At 39.3% G+C, this 23,572-nt stretch overlaps 3 protein-coding genes across 3 annotated transcripts; all 3 read right to left on the bottom strand.

The window, feature by feature from the left end:
- Nucleotides 1-8,558: 8,558 nt before the first annotated feature.
- LOC110049327 (melanopsin-B-like) lies at nt 8,559-9,640 on the bottom strand. Its single transcript, XM_089274336.1, has one exon. It carries the CDS (start codon nt 9,638-9,640, stop codon nt 8,675-8,677), a length of 966 nt encoding a protein of 321 aa, XP_089130462.1. The 3' UTR covers nt 8,559-8,674.
- Nucleotides 9,641-14,098: 4,458 nt separating this feature from the next.
- LOC110049328 (melanopsin-like) lies at nt 14,099-15,244 on the bottom strand. Its single transcript, XM_020755121.2, has one exon. The coding sequence runs from the start codon at nt 15,117-15,119 to the stop codon at nt 14,154-14,156; it is 966 nt and encodes a 321-aa protein (XP_020610780.1). The 5' UTR covers nt 15,120-15,244; the 3' UTR covers nt 14,099-14,153.
- A 5,662-nt stretch (nt 15,245-20,906) lies between these two features.
- Nucleotides 20,907-21,727, bottom strand: LOC110049330 (carbohydrate sulfotransferase 11-like). The gene has a single exon (XM_020755122.2). It carries the CDS (start codon nt 21,657-21,659, stop codon nt 20,922-20,924), a length of 738 nt encoding a protein of 245 aa, XP_020610781.1. The 5' UTR covers nt 21,660-21,727; the 3' UTR covers nt 20,907-20,921.
- Between the last annotated feature and the right edge of the window lie 1,845 nt (nt 21,728-23,572).

The raw sequence follows: 23,572 nt of genomic DNA, 5'->3' as shown, positions 1-23,572 counted from the left end.
AGCTTTTTACAAACAACTTAAAGAGCTAAAAACAATTTAACACCCACTGACTGGGCAAGAAATTAAAAATTATTAGATGAACGTGTGGGGGATGGTAAGGAGAGGAGATTATCTACTGGCAGTTCATCTGCCAAATCTACTTATCCAATCCCAGAAGCCCCAGAGCACCAGATCCAACTGGGTAACATGAAGATCATCTGTCCAGAACCATTTTGGACAGTTTCAGATGCAGAGAGTTGCCAGAAAAAAATTGAGACTGAACTGTGTGGAAAAGCCCTCACCAAAGAAAAGCACAGAGAGTTTGCCAAACAAAATCTTGGGAACACTGGGGATAAAAATTTGAACGGTACACCCCTTTCTGAGTACTACGCTGGTACTGCTCACCTTGGCATTCAATCAGCTGAAACGCTATGTTTGCGAATTGCAAAAATTGCAGCAGGTAAAATGTGCTTTTTCAAACTAGTTTACACTGACAGTGATTGTATTGTGCCAGAAAAAACCCACCAAGGCACCAAAATTCTTTCTCTAGCTTTACTTTCCTTGAAACAATGGAGGTAGGGATCTGTGGGGTGGTTATGGATTTTTCCTAGAACTACACAATACGAATAACAAAAACCAAAGCATAAAGTGTCATTTTCAAAAATCGTCAAAGTACTTTTAAAATTAGGAAATAATGTCCACGTCTTTCACAAGTTTGCACCCTCTTTAGGATGTTTAGAAATAAAAAGAGGGCTACCGGTACACTAAAAATCCTACATAGTTATGAAAGCCTCTGACGTTCCTGGTTTGGAAATTACTGAAGATTCCATAGTTCTAGATGTCAAGTCACAACAAAAGATGGAGAGGAAGGTTCGCAGGCACTTGGCTACGCAGAGTTCTATCATTGAAGCAGACGTCAACCAGAAATCGAGTGGTAAATGGACAGAGCAATGTATCCTGTCTAGTGACAAACCACCATACCGGATTACGGTAGGACTGATGCGTCAAACAGAGTCAAAATTCAGCCAGTTGAAAGAGCTGCTACTAAAAATTTCACCCTTGAAGCAAGCAGCCGATGGAGGCCTACAGGCAACTTACCCACCAAGTTCGCACGTCCATGGAAATCCCGAGGAAAGATATCCGATCCTGAAAGATCCGACTCTCCTCAGAGCCGGACAGCTAGCTTGTTTACACCTGTTAACAACACTTCCACCGCAGAATAAAACTGAGTACGTCGTCAAAATGTACTCACTGATTCGATGTACATGTAAATGCAACGCTCTCCCGCGGGAAAGAATCGAACGCTGACGAAATCCGGAAGAATTATACGAGGATTTGACTCACAGAAGACATCGTAGTAAGTAAGCTTTTGACCTTTCACTTTCAGTCTAATTTAGAATAAATATCTCTCTTCCATGGAACGATTTCTATGTCGCAAACCTTCCCGCATGGTAGCCGACCAACCGCCATGATTCGAAAACAGATTGAATTGGTGTGTGCGTTGGTTTATGGGATACGGCATTAAAATTTCTTTCCCCAGGCTCCCGCAATGACGTCACAGATCACCTGGTTAAGATATAGAGGCCCAGTAGCATGGGAACTAACTCCAACCGCTCTCAAACAGTCCACCTCCTTAAAGAACTTCAAGAACCTTTTAAAACAGCGTCGCCATAAATTTTTCATCAAAAACATTAGCTTTTTGAAAGAAGCATGCATGGTCTCACATAAGAATCAAGATTATACATATTTTTAATTTAGTAATTTTCACTACATTTAAATTGATAATTGTATTTAGATCGTTATTAGCATGATTTTTATATAATATTACTTGTAGATTAAATATAGGTCCACATCAGCCTCTGGCTGCCTTTAATTTAACCTATTTCAAATAAAGTATGTATGTATGTGTTTCGCGGATTTTGGATTTTTCGAGTTTCGCGCGAACAAATTTCCGCAAATTTGGATTTCGTGCTTTACTCCTGAAAATCGCAGAGTCTGAATTATAAATTGGAATTATAGAGCTTCAATTAACTCAGGCGTGCTAGCTGTGTCGCCTGCACTTAGTACGTGAAGGTCCTGTTAAACTGGACAATTTTTTTGGAAGCTTGTGTCGCAGTTTTATTGTAACACAAGTTGTACGAAAAATTGAGTTGTGTGACACCCCATCAAATGTCACGCAACGTTTTTGCTGCAGTGAGCGTTAGGGAGGGACTGTGCAACAATTATCTTATCTAATTAAATATGACTGAATTCAGTACTTGCTTTGTGCTGTAACAGGTACAAACAGAGACAAACAGTACCTCATAACTATGTCCGACAAGCCGTCTACTTCCGAACGATGGCGCATCGTCTGGGTCGTCTTCTGAATTACTGGGAGTTGCAGCTTCGAGTCACAAGTGTTTGATGTAATTATTACGTAAATCATTGTCACCGCGAATACAAACAATGAGGGCCTCCAACAAGAAAGGCGAAAATTTAAATATAGTTTACAACCGGTGATACGACTCTACACTATAATTATTTGCTTAAAACCAGTGACGATTAAGATCAACAACAAAAAGTACTCAATGAAAAAAATCGATTTTGTGCTCATTACCCATACATTCTTTTGACACTCGTAAGCATCGTTGTATGTTACATGTTGTTGGCGAACTTTAGCGAAACAGCACACTATTGGAGAGGGTCAGCGTGGTTACCCAACATCCTACCCAACATATAAGCAGTATTTGTAGATGTCAGATTCAGGGCATGCGCAATTTGGCTTTTTCATTATGTGACGTCATAACCAATGCACACTGCACGCGTTTCACACTGCACGAGTTGCTGACGATGAGAAAGAATCGGAAGATATTTATATTGCCTGCGTATTTCTAAATGCCCGGGGGAATATTCATCGAGGTCACGATCAGTTTAGTGATTAATCTCACTCAGTGACGTCAGGAGGTTTTGATGAGCTAGTCTGCCTTACCTTGCGACCAGTTGTTGCCAATTAACCAATGAAGATGCGAAGAAATCGATTGCGTCTTGCTTCATAGAGATGATTTTTTCTTTAAGGGGCGGCAATTACTGGATAAAGAGACTTGTCTTTTGAGTAAATCACCACCATCAGTTTGTCTGTCTTCGGAGATATTCGTGGAAGGTGAACTAAAAACCAGATCTCTCGTTAAAGTGAGTTCGCTAGATGGGGCATCAAGGGAAAGCACACCCCCCGGGGGGGGGGGGTGGAGGTCGAAAAGGTCGGAGATGCTTGTTGGAAAATTTGAACTAAACCCCTAAAGGAGACCAATCTGGGTGTGGTACCACAACGGAATACGCTCGACTACCAGCCGCGGTTTAGGTGAGGAGCCCGAGCCAGTAGACCGGACTCAAGAGACCGGCGGAAATGGAGCCTAAAAACGGAAATAAGAGTGTTGTTTAATTATCATCATATCTTCGAGTGCACCCAAAGAGATACTTCGACAGCTAAAAATAGTGGCGTTTCGTCCTGAACACCCTAAGCCTTACTAGAATCCTTGATTTCTACTCCAAAGCGAGACGACGAGCATCCCCGACCTTTTCATTTGGGAGTTCTCCCACCCTGGGGAAGGCATGACATTTTTTTATTGCAAAACATATAATTACGTACATTGTACTTACGGTACTTAAAATAATTAACAAATAAAGAAGCCTCAACTGTGCTCTGTTCTGTTGTCAAGCACCCAAGAAGCGACAGGGCACGAAAGAAGTGTAGGGGAAACACGAGACGTAGTCGAGTGTTTCTCCGGCTTCCGAAGATAAAGAATCCATTAATTTCCACACATATTCAGCTAGTTTTTTCAACCAAACTTTATTTTCCAAACGAGTGAAAGTGGCGTCAGCGTGCATCTGTTCTCTGACAAAGCAAGCTAAAATAAACAAATCGTAATCCTTGTTAGAATTGTTCAAATGATTTGATTGGCTAATGGGACAACAACTATCAATCACAAACTGGACTTGTGCTAAACTCACGGTTTCGAGTGGCTCTCGAGAGAAGAACGATCGCTTCATAGATTTCTTTTTAGTTTAGTTTAAGGATATAAAGGTTTCTATTCCAGAGGAACTGGCTCATAAAAAAAATTACTGAAGGGCGTTCTTCAATGGGTTCCACTTCTTTTTAAAAGATCGATTAAGGGTGCCGTTATCTAGATTTATTTCCTTTTCGATTTTTATGGAGGTTAACAGTAGTTGTATGGAAGGCACGACGTTACTAGATGGTCCAATGAGGTTACACCTTTCACTGTTGAGTCAAACTGTGTGACAAACTATTAGACTGTTGAGTCAAAACGTCTGTCTCCCTTCGACCTTGGAGGCAAAATATGCGCATATTCTGACAAAATGTCGGTCGTTCGCTGCTGCAAAATGTTTAACTTCTCAATCAAATTGTTCTTCAAACATGCAAACAAAGGACCGTTGAGTGAAAATGTTCGTCGACGGTTGTCCTGACGGTATCTAGTTTGGAAAACGTCGCCAGGGGTCAATAAATGTAAATCATGATACGCTAAATCCGAATTGCTTTTTGGCTCAGCCTTGATTAGTATTTTCCCATCCAATAACTGTATGCAATTATAATTCTTGGACATGTTACTTTGGCTATTTTAAGTGTATCACATTTAGATTCCAGAATGAACTGGTCCTTTTTGTTATTGTTGTTGCCTTCTTAAATTCCCTCTTACCTTCAATATCTGAAAATTGTCTATACCAAGGGCTAACAGTTATAATTACAGTTGCAGTTGCAATTACAGTCAAAGTTAAATGTATAAAATGCCATCATAAATGTATCAAATGTTTCATTGCTTCCTAATACTGATGTTACTGGTTCATATCGTCTTCTTAAGGTATTTCACACCCATTACGCTGCTTACACTTGTCTTGAACTCAGATGCTACTTCACAATATTCGTAGAAATAACCCCAAAACACGCCAATCTAATGGTAACACACAGGGTCGGTGTAAAAGAAGACATACCAAAACGGTATGTCTTCTTTTAATGAGGAAGTACCCCTTAGGGAGGCGCGGTGGCCTCATGGTTAGTGCGCTCGTCTCCGGATCGAGCGGTCCGGGTTCGAGCCCTGGCCGGGGACATTGTGTTATGTTCTTGGGCAAGACACTTTGCTCTCACAGTGCCTCTCTCCACCCAGGTGTATAAATGGGTACCGGCGAACTTAATGCTGGGGGTAACCCTGCGATGGACTAGCATCCCATCCAGGGGGGAGTAGAAATACTCCTAGTCGCTTCATGCTACAGAAACCGGGATAAGCTCCGGCCTGATGGGCCACTTGGCTCGCAAGACTTTACCTACCCCAGGGCTTGTGAACTAACCTAGTTTTCTGCATACCTCTCCTCTGTACTAATGACCGCTTTCAACTCACAAACACCCACTTTCACATTGAAATTTTTAGTCTGTCGCTCTCATGTATCCCTCAGGTACAGTTATGTCACCCATATGTTTGCTCGCAGTACCCATGTCGCGGTTCTCTAGTCATGATCCTTTGAGAAAGGAAAGTGGGGATTTAAGCAGCAGACGAAATCGAAAACGAAAACGAAGACGAAGACGAAGTCGAAGAAGAAGGAGAAGAAAAAGAAAAAGAAAAAGAAGAAAAAGAAGAAGAAGAAGAAGAAGAAGAAGAAGAAGAGATGAAGAAGAAGAAGAAGAAGAAGAAGAAGAAGAAGAAAAACAACAGCATTCTATCCTTGTTAAAAGCCTTTATTAAGCAATGCAGCGTTCTGAGGTTTATTAAGGTTACAGTATACCTTCGGGTCGGCAATTTTCTTCAAATTTGGATTTTTGGGTCAAAATAGTGGTCGAAGAATAATCTCTAATTTCTAAAAAAAAATTTTGAAAAAGGCTAAATATTGGCGGAGAAATGGCGGTTTTACGTTTTCACCGGAAGTAAAAGTTTACCTCATGATTGACAGCCCTATAGCGCGTATGCAATCAACCGAGACGATTTTCGCGGGAATTACCTATATGGATGTCACCAGGTTCTCTTGATGTCACGAATTGACTACTCAGTTGATCAGCATTGTTGTTCTGACTACCCAGCATCTTTGGTATTAGGCGTGTCTCTATTAAGTTATAAGTAAACATAGACCACGTTTAAACCATGGACCAGTTCGAAAAAGCGGAAACAGCGAAGAACGAATGAAAATACATCAATGAGTGAAGAAGCGAAAGTTCGCCACGCGGATGAAGCTATAGTTATCGTATAAGGCGGGCAAATATTCGTGGTAAGAGAAAAGAAAGGTTCTGTAAAAATTTCGGAACTTGACAGCAATAGCAGGGATGCTGACAGAGACTCCTCTGATGAGTCCGATATCGACGAATCGTCGGACTCATTGAGACCATTTGAAATATTATCCATGCACCGTTGCCCACACACAGTTGCTCTTCGCGCTTTCTTTTGTTTGTTTCCTTCGCTCAGCCACTCTAGCGTTCGTATCCTTTTTAGTCTTCTCCATTTTGCCAGACCAGCTTCAAGAAAAACCGAGCTACAGAAAAATTATCTCTCTGCCTTCGGTTCCTTGAGCGCATTGCGAAACACAAGAGTTTTTTAGAGATTCGCGCATAAATTTCACCACGAGGTTAACGGTAGTAAACTTTCCCTGCACTGATTGGCTTAGTTATCTGAGAACCCAGTTGAAGGCGTTTGTGGGCGGAGTTTGTTTGCGAAGCAGAAAATTTTTCTTAGCGCTGTTTTCTCGAATAAATTTTTTCACTTGAAGCAGACATTTTAAAGAGTTATAACTCAAAGGGAATTTGTTCAATTGCTCTTAAATTTGGACAGTGGCTAGTTTAACATATAAACTACAAAAACGTGTCTGGGAATTGTTAATTTCGAAATACTTTTTCTTCGAGAGCGATTTTTGTACGATCACTCCACATTTTTAAAATCCTATTTCGAAAATGTTCTGTAACTTTTTACTGCAATTGAATATGCCAAAACGCAGACACGTTTTTTAAGCGCTTTGGGCCCTGAAACCGAGGAAAAAATTAAATTGGCGAAAAACGAAATTCACTTTGACTTGTAGCTTTCGAAAGGTGATTCGGGCGCTCGCATTTAGTGGTCGTGAAAAATTCGACAATTCATTTTCTTTCAAAATTCGTGTTATAGTTTGATAGCCAGCCCCATAAGCTTTAATTTGATATAGGGGTTTAGGTATCTGCAGCTTAAACTGCACGCGCTACATCGCTTGCGCGCGAGACACCCCTGAGGGTATACTTTAACGTTAAGGGCCCGAATTTTACAGTTTGTTCAAGGAAGAACTTGTTAATTCCACCCTGTGCTATCAGTGCATATTTTTTCTGCATATTGATCTGTCTTTCTTCGTGGATTAAATAATTCATTACATCAAATAGCTCTTTTAATTTAGACTGTACGTCTCGCACATGAAAAAAAAAAAAAAAAAAAAACTTAAAATGATAAAAATGAAAAAAAATATATTAAAAAAATGCTTGAGATTTAAGAAAACCAAACATTGCAGTTTTTTGTAGCCCTCTTTAGCTTATCTTTTATATATTTAATTATCCTTAGAATTATTATTGCATTTGGGTTATCTATCAATAATTAATAAATAATTAATATAAAGAGAGGATGAAGAGTAATAGAGTTAATTCGCTGTAAAGGCCTTATTCTAGAAGTAATACCTTTAAGTTATTTTTAGATATGGTAACCGGCAGATGATGTTACCTCAGCGACAGCGTTGCGCAGATATTTGATGTTTTTATGTAGATGTTTTCGTGGCGAACGAAAATACGTGTGAAAGCTTTTTGGGCTGTCCAGATGAGTGGAACTTGCAACGCAGGATTGGCTATTTCGAGACCACCTGGAATTCCTGAACACTGGAATGATCTAAAAATATGTTTAGAGGGATAAACTTCGGTTAGGAATAAGACCTATATAGAGATTCGTTCTCTTACTCTTCATCTTCTTTTGTTGACACTCGTTAAACGTCTGAAAATCCTTTTAGTTACATTATACTTCAGTCCACAGAGGATACCGCTTCCGGGTTTAACGACATCGGTTTGATGACTGTGTTTTGGCGACTTGACAGTTTTAAGGTAAATGTTACTGCTATCACAGAAAATTTTAATACATTTTCGACAGATTCCAAAGGGGTGCATGCAAAATATATTCTTCTCATTTTGAACTTTCATCAAATATACTAGTGGCTTATAGGAAGTTAAGGTGGTGATGTTAGAAACAATTAATAAAAACCTGGAATCAAAGGATATGATTCCATTTTGTCAATAGTGATACGTAAAATAAAATTTGAAATAATAATAAAAAAAGCTTCATTATATCAGGTAGCTAGAGATCTAAATACAGAAATATATGTTTGAGAAACATTACGCGACTGGGTCAGTTTCACACCAATTCGAAGAGACCACAGTAAACCGGAAAAGTGAGACATGCAGCCAAAATACAGGCTAATCCGAAATGTTTTCTAAAAATGTAGTCTCGTTTTTATGCGTCGTCAAGCAAAGCGTGACTCGCAAACTGTTCCTTCTTTTTCTAGGGTTTTATGCAATAATCCGAGTGTCTGCATATTGTTTTACACCCTGCAGCATGCCCACAGAATTGCTTGCACCTGTCTGGTTTATGCAGTAATTTAAATCAAGGGTATAGCTTTACCAAGTACATCGTTCAAGATTAAGCAGGATAGACTTTCGCTCTGTTCAAAGAGCCAGTGTTCGTGAAACCGAAGGTACAACAGCTGGCCTAACAACTTTGTTCGGTCTGGTTATAGGAACAGAAAGGATAAAACGTCGTCGAAACTTGCGATGAAAAATCGCATAGAGTAATGGATTAAGGAAAAACGAAATCTTGGCGAGCACACTACATGCACTGGTAGCCAGAGGGCTAACCTTGCGTCCTAAAACTAAAAGAAGGGACACTGCAGCATAAGGTGACCAAGGGATCAGAAAACCGGCTATGATAGCTAAGAAATAAACAGCAGATTTCTGGTGCTTCCTGAGAAGGGCCTGTGTTGCAGTCATGGCTAAGCCGCCACTATGGGAAGTGTTGAAAACAATCTGTTTGGAAACCTGATGGATCTTGTAGTAGCAAAAGGTGATCACGGCCAGAGGCAAAAAGTAGCAAGTGAAAATGACAACTCCAAAGTATGCCTGATCGCTTGGAAGAGATGAATCCCATCTCACTGAGCACGTAACATTTGCTCCTTCCAGGCCATATCTCGACCAGCCTACCAATGGTGCCATGCTGAACGTCAGTGAGTAGATCCAAGAGCTCAAGATAATCAAAATCACTTTTTTCTTGTTGAAATAAGAATCCCTGGAAAGAGATCTTGTTATGGTCAAGTACTTCCCCGCTGAAATGGCAACTAAGTGGGTGATCGAGACAAGAGCGAGAAGAAATATCATGAACGCATGAGCCTGACATCCAGCGAAACCAAACGGCCATTCGTTTTGGAAATGTCTTGCAATGGACAATGGAACAGGTATCGCACAAGAAAGAAAATCACTCACCGCGATACTGAGGATAAGATAGGTCGGTGCTGAGATGCGTCGATGAACATTTCTACAAATCGTGAAAATCACAACTCCGTTAAACGTTATTCCTAAGAAGCACACCACCAACTCAATTACTACGAAGATGGTGCTCCACTTCTCAGTGACAACCATGTTTGGAGACTTTTAATATGAGTTTTGAGGTGCAGCAGAGTTTTTGTTGAAATTCGGATAGCCCTGTTTGTCCTTCAATTTAGTTCAAGAAATTTTAAAATACTCAAATACTCAGTTTCTTTTCCAATTTCTTTTGTTTGCAGTTTTGACGACGGGTTCCGGTACTAACGGAAAAGTTTAGGCTACGCTCTGACATTTTAGCAGCTGATTGGTAATTAATGGGACCCACTCCTCGGCTTTCACCAATAAAGTGCAATCCGTAATGCCTGTTTGATTAACAAACATAAACATAACTACGGGTATTTGTCAGTGGAGGTTACATAGAAGGACAGCGGGAAAGGTTCAAGGAATGCCTTACGGTGATCTCCATCAGGTGAGAGATGCGACGTTTAGACTGGAGTTAGAAATGAAAACACTTGCTTCGTAATTAATCAAACCGTTTCCTCCACTTTCACCGGTAAAGGGATTGCAATAGCCGTTACAAATGTAATCCAAAAACGTCCCTTTGATCACAAAAAAGATGAATAAAAAGCGTGGATTTTTGGTAGTGAACAGTTTATATTTCAAGGAGAATGGGCGACGTTCGGATGCGACTGAGAACATATACGATAGATCTTCATCCTTAAGACTGGAATAAGAGGGGTGTAAAATTGCAGATATTTATGTGGCTGGGGCGAGGTCCTGTGGCTTGAATGTCCGTCTGTACTGTACTGTTCCAGGCAAGCATTTTTAAATATGTCTGAAGCCAAATGAAAGTTATGGTGTTAGCTATCGCTCAAAGATGTCGACAAAATGCCTCACCTGATTTCATAGCCACGCTGCAAGACTTAAAACTACTAAAAAAGAAAATAAAAGCTAAAAAAATCCCGTGTAGTTTTTGGGATTCTTGGTTAGTCTCAGTTATACTAAAGGTGAGAATTTAAAATTTGAAGTCTGAAAACTGGGGAGATAATCGCTCGAGAAAAGCCTGATGTACACCGCTTTAAAATGGCCAGAGTAACTCACATTGCGTGACTCATTTGGGCTACCGAACCACGCACCAGAGAGGGTATTTTGATGGATTGTAATTTAATTTCTTTCAGTAAAGCGGCGAGCTTTGGTTCCATTTTTCTGAACTGTCAAACGAACGTTAAATGTTCTTTATGAGAGAAGGTGTTCTTTATTGCGATTAAATGAGTACAAAACGGCTTCCTTTCAGATGTCCTCTGGCTAGGATAGAATGAGAAACCCTGATGGTTAGGTAGTTTTAAATAAAAATGGTTAGTGTTTAATTTGTTTAAAATTTATTTGAGAATTGATGTTTGGCAGGTTTATGATAATTGTCTAGCACTGGGAAAAGATGCTGTGTACGGATTACGAGAAGAGACCTTCGAGCTTAACGTTTGATGCAAATACTTAAAAAGTTTACTTATTGGAAATTTTCGACCACTGCTGGTCTAACTCATTTAAAACAGTTAACAGACGCAATTAAATACTTAAAGAAAAACATGAACTACTTATTAAGCGAAAGTGAGGTGTTTACGGGAAAATTTCAAACCAAGACCTCGCCGTATTAACCGAGCAATAGCGAGGTCAGTATGGCAAGCCCAAGGTTTGAGATTTTCTCGTAAGGACCGAACGTTCGAGGTTGATAAGTAGTTTATTACATGGCTTATTAAAAGATGTTTGGCTGTTTCCTTCGTCCCGCCCGGCACCAACTCGATCATAGTTTAACACTGCGAATTCGCTGTTCTTCTGAAATTGTAGTTCGTCAGGGTAATGTTCCTCGTCACTCATCGTCAGTTTTCAGCCCCTACAATTTTCGAAAAAAAAAACAATGTTTTTTGAAAACACCTGCTTTATTTTTGCAGGCCCGTAAACGGCCCGTGATTAAGGGATAATAACACCCTTGAACTAGCCAATCGGAGCGCGCGTTGTCTCGCCTACAAACACAAGCCAGATAATAACAGGCACTAAGCATCACACCATTTATTGACTCCGTGGAACAAAATGAGAAAAAAAAAACAACCAAACAGGACATCACGAAAGCGCACAGCAATAGAAAATTTGTCTACCTGTAAGTGTGCTACTTCTATCACTTATGTTGTCATTCGTTGTATGTATCTCAGTAGAGTGACATTGTCTGAAAATATTGAATTACTACAGAAGGAGAATTGCTACGACACAGTGAAAACAAAAACGGAACAGAGAAAGATCGTTAAGAAGCCATTAGGCTATTACCCCACGTAAACTTCCTGATAACGTTTGAATTGACCCTTCAAAATTGTAAACCTCAATGTTATTTACTGAACAGTCTCCTTCCCAAATGGCGACATCCTGTGTACCGTCATCGTCAATATGGTTAACTAATAAAGGGGGTTCTTAGCCGTAAAGCCGGCCAAAAATTTAGCCGTTATAGGCGTAAAAATTGGAAAATTTTAACCGTTAGCCATAAAAAATGTTAACCCTCAAGATCTCTTGTTACGACTTTTTTTTGTGATCTTTTTTACCATAGTAGTCAGCTGTATTACTCTACAGTTCTTATAACCTCTTTTACATGCCGGAGTGGTCATTAGACCTTAAATATTTTCTACAGTAATCAAAATGTATTTTAAACTTTTTTCAACAATACAAATTTTGTTTTTTAAGTATTTACAATCAAATCATGAATGAAAGCAAAATGAATACAATTTAAAAAATCTACAATTGCTTTTAATTTCTAAGATTTCTGTTAACCTGAACGGAAATAAATTAACCGTTAGCAACACTCATTGAGACCCTCATAAATTTGATTGCGGCGACAATTTGTGATTCACCTTCCTGCACAATAAAATTAAATTAAGAAGCTTCGAAGAAAACAGGAATTAATTATGAGAGCTGTTCAGAGAGAACATCAGGAGCCACCGATGAACTCAATGTACACTGAAGACGCTTTTATTGAAGCAGAATAGTGGTGCTCATCGGAATAAGGCGGTTACGTAATAGCAGTGCTTCTTGTTATAGGGGCGTTTATTAGATTGGGGGCGCTGAACGGCAAAAACACATTCAAACGGAGAGCGCTTATTCAAATGGGAGGAGTAGGAGGTTCCTTTTAAACACACAATTTTAAACCATTAAAACAGCAAGCAAACTCGTCACGTGACGACTTATATAACTCCCTCAAGTCTCCCACGACAGATTACGTAACTTCCGTAGGAACCTCAGATGCACTCAAGGCATTTTAGTCCACCACTATGCAATATTGGCAACTAGCTATAGATAGCGACCAAATTTGAAATGGCGACGGAGGTTGTCAAACATTGTAAAACCATTACCAATCCTAAACAATCACTGGAATAATGGCGTTCTTGACGGATTTCGAGACTCCCACCATGATTCTTACTCATATAATAGGCGATAACAGGGAGTGTTGCGACTAACACTAGTAGCTGTTACATTTATCAACCATCTAACAGTGTTACCCCAGATTGCTTTCGTTTCTGTCTCTTCAATCGCAGAAGAAAAATATTCCGGTTATATATTTTATGATGAATTTCTTAATTCACATTGATTCTTAAAACGTTTATATTGATATTAAAATACCGCCCTACGCCTTGCTCGTACCTTAATATTCCCGCGTGCCTCTATGGCCGATAGATCTGTCTACACGTGAGGTTTTACTTCTTGGTGGGAGCGTACTTCTAGAGGCCGTTTAGTTTCTAAACAACAAACCTTTGAGAATATATATGACCGGCATTGCTTGCGAAGGTATTATGGTCATTTCTAGGTCTATGTGTTTGCAAACGAAGTTGAATAACCTGGTCTTGTGAAGTAGATTAGTTAGTTTGCCGATATTACAGTGGAAGTCTGTTTGTTCCCTGATATTTTCTTTTGGAAGTTTTCACTAACAATAGCTGGCCATTGTCTATTTTACGTGAATCGCTTTTATTTAACTTTGGACTGATTTCACCTGATGATGATATGCGAAGCGCATGTTTCAGAGGAGTGCGAGTAGAAGTATCAGAAACGCATGAGAGTTGTTTTATTTTTCTTTCGGCAAGTCAATTCGGAGCCTGTCTGATAACCCTGCTTGTATACAAGGCGCCATGTAGTCCAACATATACGTACGTGGAATTTTCTAATCAACCATAAAAGCATGTAAATGCCATTAATAGCTTTATGCTGGGAGAATTTCCAAGCTATTGCACTTGAGATTCACACAAAACACCTAAAAGGTTGTACTCATTTTATTTAATATCCAGCAGTGATCGGATTTCAACTAGTATTAAATGCAGCATCTGCTGTCAGTTTCAACTCTCTTGCGAGACTAAAAAATTAATCAGTTATAAACTGAACCTAGGATTCAGTTTCAGACTGATCATTGGATTATGGATGCACGCACAAGCACACACAGTTTGAAAGCGCAACCTTGCTAGCTCTGTTTTCATTTTTTATATCATGTTTAATGATAAACCAACGCACCCGTGTGCTTTATGTAGGAAAGGGTCTCGACAACACCGCTCAAAGTTAAGTTGAAAACAATGATGTGCGCTTTTTAAAGAGCTAATGTTCGTGAAGCTGAAGGTAAAACAGCTGGCCTAACAACCCTGTTCGGTCTGGCTAAAGGAACTGAGAGAATCAAGCGTCGTCGAAACTTGCGATGAAAAATTGCATAAAGCATTGGATTAAGAAAAAACGAAATCTTGGCGAACACACTACATGCACTGATAGCTACAGGGTTAACCTTTAGTCGTAGATTTATCAGGAAGCACACTGTAGCATAAGGAGTCCAGGGGAGCAGAAAAGCGGCTATGATGGCTAAAAAATAAAAAGCAGATTTGTGGTGCTTCCTCAGAAGAGCTTGTCTCGAAGTCATGGCTAAACTACTCCTGTGGGAAGTGTTGATAACGATCTTTTTGGCAACTTGATGGATCTTGTAATAGCAAAAGGTAATCACGGCCAGCGGTAAAAAATAGAAAGTAAAAATTATAACTCCAAAGTATGCCTGATCGCTTGGAAGAGAAGATTCCCACTTAACTGAACATGTTATATTTGTTCCCTCCAGCCCGTAGCTCGACCATCCTACCAATGGTGCCACACTGAAGGCGAGTGAGCAAATCCAAGAGCCCAAGATTATCAAAAGTACTTTCTCTTTGTTGAAATAAGAATCTCTGGAAAGAGATCTTGTGATAGTCAAGTACTTTCCCGCTGAAATGGTAACTAAATGAGTGATGGAGACGAGAGCAAGTAGAAATATCATGAACGCATGAGCCTGACATCCAGCCAAACCAAACGGCCATTCCTTTTGGAAATGTCTTGCAATGGACAATGGAACAGGTATCGCACAAGAAAGGAAATCACTCACCGCGATACTGAGGATAAGATAGGTCGGTGCTGAGATGCGACGATGGATGTTTTTACAAATTGTAAAAATTACAACTCCATTAAACGTTATTCCTAATAAGAACACAACCAACTCAATTGTTACAAAGATCGCGTTCCATTTTTCAATGGTATCCATTTCTTGAGTTCCCAGCCAGACCGTGCAGAGCTTAATGGAAGACAAAGTGGTCGTGGTACCTTAAATTGCCTAAGCTAAGGTGACGAAAGGTGACTTCAATATTTCCCGTCTCCAAAATTGTCTTGATTTCATTTTGTGCATTTAAGGTTCGCTCTCTTGTTTATGCGCGTGATCAGGAAGTTGTAAATTTACTTAAACCATCAACACCCGCGCCGGCGTGGAAGTCTTGCTTAATTTATCCAAAACGCCTAATGTATTGCTCAATTGCAACTACCTTCCTACGCTTGGCACGTTCCTCGTCAGTTTCCTCATATTCATACACGTGCTCGAAACAGAAAACAAGCTGTTTGCATGTGAGGTTTTGTTATGTGAGCTGTTTACACTGTGGCGAGACTATTTTTTTTTCTCTGTTGGTAAGCATTGGGCAATCTTTCCTCCCAATGCAATAGTGATGTAGTTTGTAGAGGAAACTCATGGGGGACTGATATTATGTGTCGATCCAGTTCAACAGTAAGATAATCATTCACTAAAAAAATTAAATCATCTTTTGTTAATGTTCAAGAAAATGCAATTATACTTTCTGATTTTATCTGAAACCTTTCGAGGACCAACACACGTGCTCGGAACAGAAAACAAGCTCTTTGCATGTGACGTCTTTTTTAAGGCTCGATTACCAGCCGCTGTTCGAGAAAGGAGCTCGTGCGACGAAACGGCGGACATGACTTTCTTTTTACTAGTAACAATTGAGCAATCCTTCCTCCCAATTTAATAGCGATGTCATTTTTAAAGAAAACACATGATGGAAATTTTGGGCCTATCCAGTTCAACAGTCAATTTATAATTTCACTAAAATTAAATCATATTTTGTTAATGTTCAAGAAAATCTAAAACCTATCAGGGAACCTTGCACCCGTAAGTCTATGTTTCCTCGGCAACCGTATTTTGACAGGTATATAAGTTCTCCTAATTTGGAATGTTCTTGTTTTTATGAACAAAGTTACTTTAATGCGATAGTTTTACCGTCGTAGGACTTTTCAGCAGTGTATATTGATGTTTGATTACGCATATTTTTGAAAGGCGGTTTTCTGACATTTCCGAAAACAAAGCAAAAATTTCAAGATGGGGGATCAAAGATGGGGCTTGTTTGTATATCATTACGTAATTTACCCAGGAGACATGTTTGGACAGGGTATATACCCTCTAAGTTTCATTATCATTACTTGAATAATCTTGATGAAGTTAGGGAAGGGAACAGATCTCCCCACTCCTACCATGTGGTGAAATTGAGATAAAATAAACGCAGAAGGGAAAAGAACACTTGCTCTACTGAGGCGGATTACTTGTCTTTTAGTGCTTGGGTAACATTTTTCAGTGCTTTTGATTACCTAACGGTGACGTAAGTCACCACTGATGGCGGACTTGGAGGTGCTATATCAAAAGTTGCCCAGTAGTAATTTATATCATGCTCTTGAGAAACAGTAATGGCAACCTTTGGAGAGCTAAACCTGGCGGTATTTTGTCAATTGAAATTTTTTCGTCATGTTTTTCAAGAACATTTTTCAATGTAATTGTGATTTTCATCACTATAGTAAAAGATCTAAGAACAGCCTTTCTAAAGTTGTAACTCATACAGCAGATGGAATTACTATTCCACTAGTAATTATGCTGCTGGGTGGAATGCACTTAATGGTTCACCGTTCTGGGAAGTTGTCTCAATTCTCATTTTAAATGTAATCTTTCCAAAGAGGTTTCGTAAGTAATTAGACGATTTTATGATTCTTATAGATTTTCTTTTTTATCCATTTACATACGGTGAAACCCCGCTCTACGGACACCCACTTAATACGGACACCTGCTTCTAACGGACAGTTTTCTTTGTCCCGACAACTAAAAAGCTCATATATTGTCTCTTAAATTAGCCTGCTTAATACGGACACCCGGATAATGCGGACACTTTATCATGTCCCTTTGGTGTCCGTATTAACGGGGTTCCACTGTACTTGTCTAATCGCAAAATTTTAGCTCCCTACTTTTTACTTTTTACGTCTTGAGATAACTCTTTAAGTGTAACTTCTGTAAACAACTAAGTGAATTTGGCATCTTCAACCGATAAGCATGTATAACGAGTCCTTTAGATGAGCTCTTGTGCACTCGGGGAGAAAACCTGTATATCTAAATACAGTGGAACCCCGTTAATACGGACACCAAAGGGACATGATAAAGTGTCCGCATTATCCGGGTGTCCGTATTAAGCAGGCTAATTTAAGAGAAAATATATGAGTTTTTTAGTTGTCGGGACAAAGAAAACTGTCCGTTAGAAGTAGGTGTCCGTATTAAGCGGGTGTCCGTAGAGCGGGGTTTCACTGTATGGTCAAATGATAAAAAAGTGAAATCAATATATCATCTCGTCTGTGTCAAGCTGTTTACCAGCTAACGAATCGGGTAAAGTAAGTAGAGTCTGCATCCGAGCCAAGTGGCCCATCAGGCCGGAATTTATCTCGGTTTTATGTAACACGAAGCGATTAGGAGTATTTCTACTCCCCCCTGGATAGGATCTAGTACCCCCAGCATTAAGTTGGCAGGTACCCATTTATACACCTGGGTCAGTGGAGAAGGCACTGTGAGGGTTACGTGTCTTGCTTAAGAACGCAACACAATGTCCCCGGCCATGACGTCAACCCGGACCGCTCGATCCGAAAACGGCGTCACTAATCCTGCAATAATCCTGTTTTTAAAGCAAAAAGCTATAGATTGAAGAAAAAAAAACAAAAAACAAAACAAAAAAAAAACACACACACACAAAATTGATTCTTTCCCTCTGCTTTACTAGTGTTCGAATTTTGTTCAAGCAACCAAACAGTTCGCTTTATCTTTAAAGTTTGCAAATGTTACTCCCATGAGAACACTGCAAAAAACTGTGTGTGATCCGTCAGTAAGACCTGCGTGCAAAGTATGTGGCAGCTATGGCTACATTAAATGACGAGGAGAAACATTCGCCATCAAAATCTCCGCAAGAGCTACTGAATAAATCCCCTTTTCAAAATTTGGAAAAAAGGAGAGTACGGTGGCATTCAGCCCCCTTGTACGCTGTCAAACTATCAGTGTTCTTAGTACAAGAATTATTATCCCTTCTTTATAAGTCAAATGAGAGAACTTGGTGACGTTGCATTTGCTTGACGATAAGTTTACTTATAACGCCTTCAGGCGAAATAGAAAACGACATCAGAGCACAGAAAAACCGTACCATTAATCAGCTGCAATCGTGAATCCTTCATTGCATTGCTTCATTGAAACGTTTTATCTTAAAATAAACTCGTTTAATTCAATTTACCAGAAAATTAGGAACTATTAAAAATCGTGTTTGGGTTAAAGTTGGATCTTTAACGTAGCTAACGCCATCCTGGTTACCAGTGTTAAATTGCGACATCTTTTCAAAACGAACTTTTTAAACAAAGATGATCGACGGATCCAACAAGAGAGAGAGGAAAAAAAAAAAGAAAAACAACGGCTCACAAACCATTTTTTTCTTTTTCAGTAAATAGTCTAGAGTGGCTGTTCTCTTGTCGACTATGAATTACTTTCCTAATTAGCTATTCAATCGTCGCAGAAACTCTCACTGTGGAAGGCATACGTTATTATTCCAAAATAACTGCCAATCCTAGAGGATCTGTATTATGATGGAAGTGAGCTTGTGGATATCGTCCCTTCGGGACAAAGATCTGTACTGGTCCAAGTATTTGTTGATCTAAAACATAACTATGAGTACCGACTATTAAACTTTGAAGACGATTCACTAGTTTGTCTCTAATCTCAAATATCTCAAATATTGTTGTTGAAAGATTTTCTTTTCATGCTGTTTCGCAACAGCAAGCATGGTGGGTACCGTGATCGGAGCCCTTGTGGGGACGGTGTCATAGTTGCAATCGTAGTCTGTGATCCATCTCCTGTAGACAAATAAAAATCGATGGGTTGTATCATCTCAAGCTCTCTATAGCAGTAGGGCCTCACCATCCCTACCGTACCGTCAAGGTGCCTCGTATAACTCAGCTCCAGGCATGCCAGAGAATCCTGTTCACGGAGCATATGCGCAAACTCCACAACGAGCAGGTTGAATGCCCAGGATGCAGGCTCCTCCTCCGTACTACGAAGCGTAAGGAATGAACGCCGGTCCTACTACTGTGGAATTATAGTCTTTTACTTTCGGACTGAAGTAACAGACTTGATTTTAAATGAATTCTCTAAGTCATGCCGGCATGTGCCAGTTTTAAATCCCACTTATCGTTTGAGAGGCTCTTTCCGCTATATGTACTTTTATAAGGTCGAGAAATTTGTCTAACGTGCAGTAAACGATCAAAGTGATTCAGAAAAGTCAGAAATCATTCTTAATTTAAAAGAGTCTTTTTTATTCCATTTCTGATTGGCTTACAATACCTTTTAGAGACCCGAATGCCTCGAATGTCCCATATGCCTCGAATGACTTCTACCTTAACCGGGAAGATAAAGCATGTTACTTAACCAGGTAGTATCCCGAAAGGTTGTGTATAGAGTTTAACAGTTCTCCTCGAACATGTGAATAAATTGATCAAAGTCCTGTTATTTTTATGTTTTCGTTTCTGTTCAGTATTTTAAAAGCTAATTATTCACCCTTTATTTCGGCATAATATGTATCAAATATAATGCTGATTTAGTTCTTTGTTTCTGTTTCTGACAATATTTTTCCTTTGATGATTTCTTGTTTTAAAAGAAGTCTTTGAACAGTATTCTCAAAAGGAAGTCATTTCAGCCATGCACCAAATGCTGAACTTGTAAATAACAACGTTCTCATAAAAATAATAAGCCAAAAATTTTTAACGAAATGCGAATTCATGGCAAGCTCGCTTGCACACAGGTAAAATACTCGTGGATTTTGTCGACATATGTCAATGAAGTGCCGGATGCGAGGGCCCAGAACATCGATTTTTCATCGGCTAACAAGCTCAAAGAAAAGCTCAACCAGAAAATTGAGGATCTACAACAGCCGCAAGCGTCGAACCATGCCGCAGCTTCTAGTTCTGGGACTGCATCAGCCAGCGCCTCAACGTATGCAGCGCGCATCGGTGCCTTCGAAAGAGGAAATGGTTCAGCTTTATGCCAAACTAAAATTAAAGCAGTAGCTTTAATTTTAATTGATCCTTTTGCCGACCAGTCTTTCGACTTTCCGTTTCTGTTCAGTATTTTAAAAGCTAATTATTCACCCTTTATTTCGGCATAATATGTATCAAATATAATGCTGATTTAGTTCTATGTTTCTGTTTAAAGCTAATTATTCACCAGTCTTTCGACCAAAGCCGCTCTGTTCCGGTAGTTTCTGAGCGAAGCGTTTGCTACAAACTCGTTCACTCTCTAACACTCTCTTGTTTGTAGCGTCGCCGCGACTCACCCCAGAAATCCACTAATTTCTCCTCCTAGTAGTGAGTTCCTCCTGTTCTTCCCCTTGATTTGTAATAATCTTAGATATACCAAAAAACCCTAAGCCTTTATGATGTCCACTTTTGCTCGAACAGCCAAAAAAAAAAAGCATAAAACCATCTCTTCCTTCTCACATGAACTCTCCTTTGGATACGGTTTGTTTACGCTTGAGGGACACCAAGATGGCGGATAGTAACCGTTGCTAAGCTATTGGTCACGTGGGTGAAACCCAAGAATACAACAACTTCAGAGGGCAATTCCTCTTCCTAACGGTTTACCAGTCTGATCAATTAAACAAAGCAAACCAGTCTGTCCTGTCAGACAAGTTATACTAAACTGTCTACCCTGTCCACTCTAAGGAGTTATACCGGTTTGACCAGTTATACCAACCTGATCAGACACTTCAGCTTGGTCGGTTCTACCAATCTGACCAGTGACGTTCTTAAACAAGGCCTGGAGGGGGCCTGGAAACGGATAACCAAACATCTCGAAATTGCTGTGGTAAACTCTCCGCAGCTGAACAATCCACCCCAGAGGGATCTGGGAATAATACTTTAGCAACTCATCACGCCTCCTGGAATAATTATTCTCACTCGGAAACTTTAGCAAGTTATATACTCCAGCCTTCTTCAATACATAATTCGCGTTGTGGGGAAGATATTCAAAGCGTCCTATAAAGTTGTATTTCACACTACAAGGCCTGCACTGATCGTCATACGTATTCCAATGCCAGTTTAGACCCTCATGAATACCTTCTTTCAGAATATACTCTATGAATTCTGGGAAAGTGACGTCATGGCCAGTTCGCAATGCCTGTTGGGTGGCGTTTGGACGAAAATCCCGTATAATCTTTCTGCCGTAAATTTCGAGCAGATGTCGATCAACTGGCCTTGTGTAAACGAACTTATCCTTGTAAGCTGACAACAAACGCCCAAAAGGTTCGCGCACGAACATAAACTTGTATGATTTCGTCAGGTAATTGCAGATGTCTGTTGCGTTGTATTGATCCAGGTTGGCTCGCATTTGCTCTTTGCGCAGTCGCAGTTGTTTAAATATGTTCCTCCATTGACGACTAGCCACTTTAGGGACCATGCAAAAAACGATTTGAGGAGATTCGATTACTTGGAAACGGTACAGGCCCGGTAGTCCTTGTTTATGATAATTTACTCGGCAATAATCAGACAGATGCCTTTTTAGTTTACGTTGCCTTTTCTCTATGCCAGAAGACAATTTGTCTTGCTGAAACAAAAAAAAGTTCTTTAATTACGTGAGATTGCAAATTAAAAATTCAAATTGTTTGTTTTATTTTTGCCATTTATATTATAAAAAAATATTGATCTATAAGGCAAGGAAGCCTTATGTAAAGGACCTACCTTAAGGGTACCTAAGACTTCAAGCAAAATAATAAAAATACTGATCATATCGGCACACAAAATGATTATAATTTAAGATAAGCAATACTTAAGCAAAACTTAACACGCAAATGCGCAAAAGCAAAGGAAGACTGAAAAAGTGAAAAAAGCACACACAAGCACCCTAAGAGAAGTAAATATACTTATACCAAGATGAATGACTTAAGTTTAGAGGTTAACATAGCAATACTAGAGGCACTTTGAATTTTAGTGCGGAGAGAATTGAGAATTAGATAATTTGGGACCGTGGAAACGGAGAGAGAATTTCGTTAAATTTGTCCTACAGTTGGGCAAACGGAAGGAATTCTTAGCTCTATTATTCTATTTATGTACGTAACACCGCGGTTAAGTGAAAATTGTGAACGTGTTATATTACTCTACTTCACATGCCATGAACAGACACATTGATAAAATCGCCATGAATGTATATCGACACTGTTCAAAAGACAAGCCTACCTTTATATTTCTCGAGTTTTGTAAAGCATTCAGTGTCTTCTGCATGGGAGAGACTGTTTAAAACAGAAGAAACGTCAGTAAAAAACATGCAAAGCAGATGTTCAAGTTTTCAATACGCGTGGTCAGCTTTAAGCACGGATCCTAAGATTGTCACATGAGAGCAGGTTAGTTCTAATTTATGATTCAGAATGATTTAGTCATGTTAGAATGGAGTTGAACCAGAATTATGCGTTATCATAGACATGATTGAATAGCTTTGTACAGTGAAATTTATTGACAATCATGCATGTCAGAAAAGAGTTTCACTTTACCTTTCTTCACTGAGTTAGCAGTCTCCAAAAACATTACTGTGTTCAATATCACACACACACCTAAAACACATAGCGCAATAGCAGATACCGTTCTCAGTCTAAGTGAAATCATAATTACGGAGAAATAATAAGAGGCCGAAAAAGAGAAAGTTACGACCACTGCATGGGTTTCGAATTTTGTCATATAATTGAATGAATATTGCTAAACGAGATCGAATGACCACAACTGAATATTTCATAATTTGAGTTTGCAATAATTTAAATCGTGTGTCTTTCAGTTTTGCCAGAAACCAAGAGCGAAGCTGATAGTAAACATACTGGATCGAGTTTGATTCATTCTCGCTTTAGTGTGTTTCTTAAATCAAAGAGTCAGGAGGCTAAGGAAAAAACGTGAAAAGTTTACGGAGTTTTCATTTTGATATAAATGGGCTAAATTCATCAAATTCGTCATTTTCTTAAATCTCAAGAACACCTCGATTTGATAAAATATACAAACAAGTGAAACCAGCCTTTCTTATGTTTAATAAAGACTTGCTCGTTATTCTGTAGCTTTTTTTGGTGATGTTTTATTCGTATCAAGTTTATTGGAAATTAAGGTAGTATTAATCCACTCGAGAGCAACATTAAAAAAATCTGATTTTTAGAGACTTACACGACCGCATAAGAGTTTTATCAAACTGAGGTGAAATATTTAATTATTTGCAAGATTAAGATCTGCTTTGCTGTCACTGAAACTGAAAAGTAGAAATTCCGATAATTCAATTTTAATTTCAACGGCACATTTCTTTCGAAATTGTTTGGCTTATGTTGACTTGTCTCTGGTTGG

This window comes from Orbicella faveolata, unplaced genomic scaffold, assembly GCF_042242905.1.
Source record: "Orbicella faveolata isolate gen_17 unplaced genomic scaffold, um_ofav_v1 contig_35, whole genome shotgun sequence".
Taxonomy (NCBI): Eukaryota; Metazoa; Cnidaria; class Anthozoa; order Scleractinia; family Merulinidae; genus Orbicella; species Orbicella faveolata.
This window is presented reverse-complemented; position numbering and strand designations above follow the sequence as displayed.

What these genes read in the sequence shown, in the direction of transcription:
- LOC110049330 (XM_020755122.2), bottom strand. Translation starts at nt 21,659, where the DNA reads ATGGTCCCTAAAGTGGCTAGTCGTCAATGGAGGAACATATTTAAACAA.
- LOC110049327 (XM_089274336.1), bottom strand. Translation starts at nt 9,640, where the DNA reads ATGGTTGTCACTGAGAAGTGGAGCACCATCTTCGTAGTAATTGAGTTG.
- LOC110049328 (XM_020755121.2), bottom strand. Translation starts at nt 15,119, where the DNA reads ATGGATACCATTGAAAAATGGAACGCGATCTTTGTAACAATTGAGTTG.